At 34.6% G+C, this 5,000-nt stretch overlaps 1 protein-coding gene across 1 annotated transcript in view; it reads right to left on the bottom strand.

The window, feature by feature from the left end:
• The window catches only part of Usp16-45 (ubiquitin specific protease 16/45), a gene marked incomplete in the record, with an annotated part of 60,946 nt that overhangs the window by 1,377 nt on the left and 54,569 nt on the right, over positions 1–5,000 (bottom strand). The window contains 5 exon segments of the mRNA XM_070143733.1: positions 1–714; positions 1,406–1,690; positions 3,798–3,982; positions 4,108–4,238; positions 4,359–4,615. The exon segment at positions 1–714 is cut by the window's left edge and continues 1,377 nt beyond it. Of these exon segments, the coding sequence (XP_069999834.1) occupies positions 589–714; positions 1,406–1,690; positions 3,798–3,982; positions 4,108–4,238; positions 4,359–4,615 (984 nt within the window).

Raw genomic sequence — 5,000 nt, 5'->3', positions numbered from 1 at the left:
AATCTACAATACATAATCTTATTCTACAGGAGCCTTTTCTACTGTCCTATACCGAAATTGTACATTATCCACCACACCCCTCCATCCAGTCGCTAAAAACATTCAATAAACACATAGCCATATAACACTGTGATGGCCTTGGTCATTGAATGGGCTAGATTTTACCTTTACGAAAACATGAAAACTTTATTGTGATTGGTGTGCTTATTCCCAAGAAAATAATGCATCCATCTCAAAGAGAGAGAACTTGTAGTGTCCACATGATGGGGCAGAAAACAGTCTAAAAAATAACTTGAGATGTAAGAAACTAATAATTGACATGAAAAATAGATACTGAGAATTTGTGGCATTTACTAACTGATCTGCAGTCTATCTGATCTTGTCCAATATATTTTTCATGTCTTCTTAAAGATGCCTAATCATGAAAACCAATATATGTTCTCCAATAAAAGAACATGGATATCATGATCAAAAAATAATTTCAGTTATACAGACCAAGTACTGAGAAATGTACAAATAAATAGTTATTACAAATGTAAACTATCAGTTAAGTCTGAAGCCCTATATACAATCTACTTTCTACTTGGCTCAGACCAGACGTTCGTAAAATAATAGGTACGCTTGCGCTTTCATGACTCGTTCAATGTTTACTTCTGCAACATATGCATCTGAGACATGGAACCAGCGACCAGCCTTCACCTCTTCCTCCAATTCCTGCAAAGATATTCAAAGAATATCAAAATATAACACATTGTTTTGTCTTCCTGATATCCTAGATGTATCATCATCTGCTAATGAATCAAACTCGAGGGGAGCTGCCAGTTTGGAGGGGAAAATTGTTATTACTGATTGTAATGAGATAAAAATATAATATTGCATAAATATAAGTGCAAAACTTCATCAGAGTATAGCCAGATGTAGTATCTCTGCAATAAAATATTTTCCCAGAAAATGACATTTCGAACTCAACCCCTTCACCCAACTGCCCACTCCCCTTAAAGCCCCTTTACTAAACTTCAGAACTGATATCTGAGAAAAGTTTTTAAGAATGTTTTAGAATATTCTAATTATAAGTAACAAATTTCAAGAAACAAAAAAAAAAAAACGACATCATACATACATAAAACATCTTTTCTCATATATCTGTTTTAAGGTTCTTTTAATCAATGGTTTGGTGAATAAACTTTCTAGATTCCTCCTTGCATTACTGAGAGAACAAATGTTATCTTACTGAATGTTTTGATGACATTACATGATAATCTTTTCTTTACCAATTTTTTTAACTTTACATGATATCATGTAGGAAGCAGAAAAGATATATGAGAAAAAAAATAAATAAAAAATAATATTCCAGTTTACTACAGGTTAAACAAATGTCAAAATGAAAAAAAGAAAAAAAACTTACCTCAACATTAACTGAGGTTGTATTTGCAGATGAACCTTTCAAGTCATTGTCCAGCATGCCAGAGGAAGCCTCAATCTTTTCTGCCATCTCTGTCACCAGGTGATTGATCTCAAACTGACTAGAGGGCTTGAGATTGAGGAACTGCTTGTTGGTGCGGTTGGGATCCAGGGGTCTAGAGCGAACATAGGCAACATAGTGGCCTGAGTTGAGTCTTCCAGAGTGCTCGACAACACTGTAGAGACCATAAAGAACTTGCTTCTGGCCTCGGGACATGTTACCCAAACCCTGAAACAGATCACAACTAAGGTAAGATTGATGTTAAACCATTAGTGCTGGATACAGGCATTGTCCAATCCACTACAGTTTTATTTACATATAGATGGCTCCACTAGTACTTGGTCATCAATGAGTCAGTTAGTAGGCCTGACTGACCTCACTTGATTCACATTCCTTGAATTTCTAGAATTTTTTTTTTGTCGTCAATATTATTATTTTTACCATTATCATCATTACTGAAACCACTAATAGCAATAAAGACAAAATAAAAAACATTTCTAAAACAATTAGAAAAAGGGGTAAATAGGACTAGTATTTGAGTCCTTAGAGATAAAGGCCTTGTGGGACCATGTTTCTGTATACAAAATTAATAACTTAAAATCACAGTGAACTTGGTATCCCCATTATTTGTAATTAATTTGGACCAAAAAATATGTTATCTAACAAATTACCTATATAAATGTTACTTTTGCATATGCTGCAATGAAACTCTGCTCTGAGCTTGCTGAATGTTGTCAAAACAGCTAGGAATTTTCTAAAATATTTCAATGTATTTCAAAATTCACAGAAAAATCAAGAAGGTCAATAGATGCAGCCATTATCAGCTGCCAGCACCAATTTTATTCTTTTATATAATTTCCATCTTATCTGCATTAACATGTACAATGGGTGGGTTTGCATCAACCATTATCTATTTATGAGCCTAGGAGGTAAATTAACATCAATGACAACACCTAAGAGTACAGGGTGCTACAGCCTGAAGCTATTTCAAGTGGCTGGAAAGTTGACATAAGCTCTCTTTTGTAAATGTAGACATATTCTGGAATTCATGGCCTATGTGTACATGTTATCCCCAATGAGTTTAGTTTATTAATTGTCTTTACCCACAGAGGACTCCACAAGTGCTTAGTCACCTGTTTATCCTTTTCCTTGATTTTCAGAAATATTTTCTTTTATCCTATATTGCTATTAGTAATGCTAACTCAGTGCCACCAGGATATTGTGGTGTTAATTGTAGTTTTGTTTGGTGAAATCTCTCTACACATAAATGGCTCTACAAGTGCTTTGCCTCTAGGAGTAGTAGACCTTGTGACATCTGATTTCACCTTTACTTAAGTTGTCAATATATTCCTTTTACTAATGTCATCAATATTGATGTTGTTATTTTTTACTTTAACCATAATTATTATAATGTCATTAACATTATGAATATCAAAATAAGAAAGAAGATAATATTTCTGAAAATCAAAGAAAAAGTAAACAGGTGAAATAAGTAGCCTTAGTAATTGGCTCACTGGTGACTAAGTACTTCTGAATCCATGTATGTGACTTGTAGAACCATGTATGTGTAAAGACAATTAATTTACTGAACTCACAGTGGTCATGGTATGTCTATACATGTCATCCCCAGTGGCAATGCATTAATAACATTGTTATGTATATGAATCAGTTATACAGTTCCTATTTAGTTTTGTACTTTGTATTAGGGTATTACTAACAATACATTTAAAATCATCTCCTACATCCCATTTTCTATGTATGCACACCACCTACCAACAAGTATGTAGACTACTAACCTCTCCCATACAAGATCTTCATTAAAGAAGAAGCATCTTACAAGTCAGTAAATAATTAACCATATTATTGAAGGTTAAAAGAAGATCCAACGATACAAAATTGGCGACGAACATGGGATTACCATAAAGGATTAATCAGAGCAACTTATTTACATGTTGCAGGTTAGTATATGGAATATTGGTAGCATCGGTAAGTAAGAGAAAATACCAAAAACTCAGTGAAAGGGGAAATCAGGGGATGTCACAAGGTCTACTAACTGACTCCTTGTTGGCTCAGCACTTATGGAGCCATCTATATTTCACAAAACAAAACTACAGGCTGCACTGGGTTAATTGTAATTTCATTTCACAGTGCAGCTTCTTATATTTTTTAGCTTCTTATTATCTTTTAATAAGTTTGTGGATATATATGTGCGAAAAAATGAGTAAAATGTAAATAATTATGCCTCCACAAAATGACTAATAAAAAGGATCCCCTGTATTTTCTTTGAAATATCAGACTCTGTATTTCAAAAATAATTTTTTAAAATTATACTTACCAAAGAGATTGATGATGTGAATGGAGCAATATCTAGAACCAGTGGGAATCGCACATAACGGTTGACCTTGGTGAGATTGAAACCCATGTGGTGGAAACGTTTCAACTGCAGAGTCAATACAGCAGGAGGAGAGAGGATCAAGAGCTGTTTGCTGGCATTGCTCTTTACAGGCTCAACATTCTCTTCTGAAACAGCATTGGATAATAATATAAAAAAAACATTAAGCCCAACCCAACCCATGAAGCAAATGTCTCTGTAGAATAGAAAACAGACATCACAGTAAAAATTAACCAATATTTCTCATACTGACCTCCATGTAACTGACTGTGAATTTTTGTACAGTTCTCACAGGTGATCTTGTTGTTACCCATCAAAAGCTCTGGAGCCGTGAAGTTGGTCAAGCAAGACATAATGGAACACTCCTGACTGTGACACTGGTATCTTTAAGAGAGAAAAGAGTAGTTGTTAATTGTTACAATAACTACAATAGTCACTATCACATGACCCAATCCAAGCTTGGTTCACTCCCACTGTCAGCTGAATAAAGTATATTTATCTTACCTCGGGGCAAGAGTTGTTAGGCTTCGAGCTATCCACTCTTGCTTCAGTTTCTTCATATTTTTCACCTTCTTCTTTGTCTCATCTTCTTCTCCATCTCCTAATCGTTCTTTGAAAGTGTGCAGGGTTTCCGTGGAGCCTCTTTTCTGTTTCATGCTGTGTGTGTCAAGGAGGCTCTCCTTGCTGCTTGACTTTCTTCTGATCTTCAATTCGCCAACCTTCAGGCACATCTCCTCCATGTGTGCCTGATCTACTGGCACCTGTGAATGGTACAAAATCATAGTATCTCCAATTAAAACATGCAACACAATGATCTAGCAAGCAAGTATAAAGGGCACTTATAGAAATATCAGCTTGAGAAAAAACTTACAGCATATACAAATAAGAACAAAATAATCTACAAATTAAGAACATGTAGGAAATTTTGAAGAACTAACATCTTTCTTTACTATCACACTCCATCAAAGTCTACCTCAGATATCCATATAACCATTACCTGTTCTATGTACACCATTATGGGAAGCACCTGCTATTCTAGTTATTCTGTATTTCAAATACCTTTGACTCGAAAATCCATAGATAATAAAATGAAAGAAAAAAACATAATAAGTATACCAACACTGAAACTAAAAATGTGGCAATGTA

This window comes from Penaeus vannamei, chromosome 31 (assembly GCF_042767895.1).
Source record: "Penaeus vannamei isolate JL-2024 chromosome 31, ASM4276789v1, whole genome shotgun sequence".
Classification (NCBI taxonomy): Eukaryota; Metazoa; Arthropoda; class Malacostraca; order Decapoda; family Penaeidae; genus Penaeus; species Penaeus vannamei.
The sequence above is the reverse complement of the archived record's forward strand: the minus strand, read 5'-3'. Positions and strand labels throughout refer to the sequence as shown.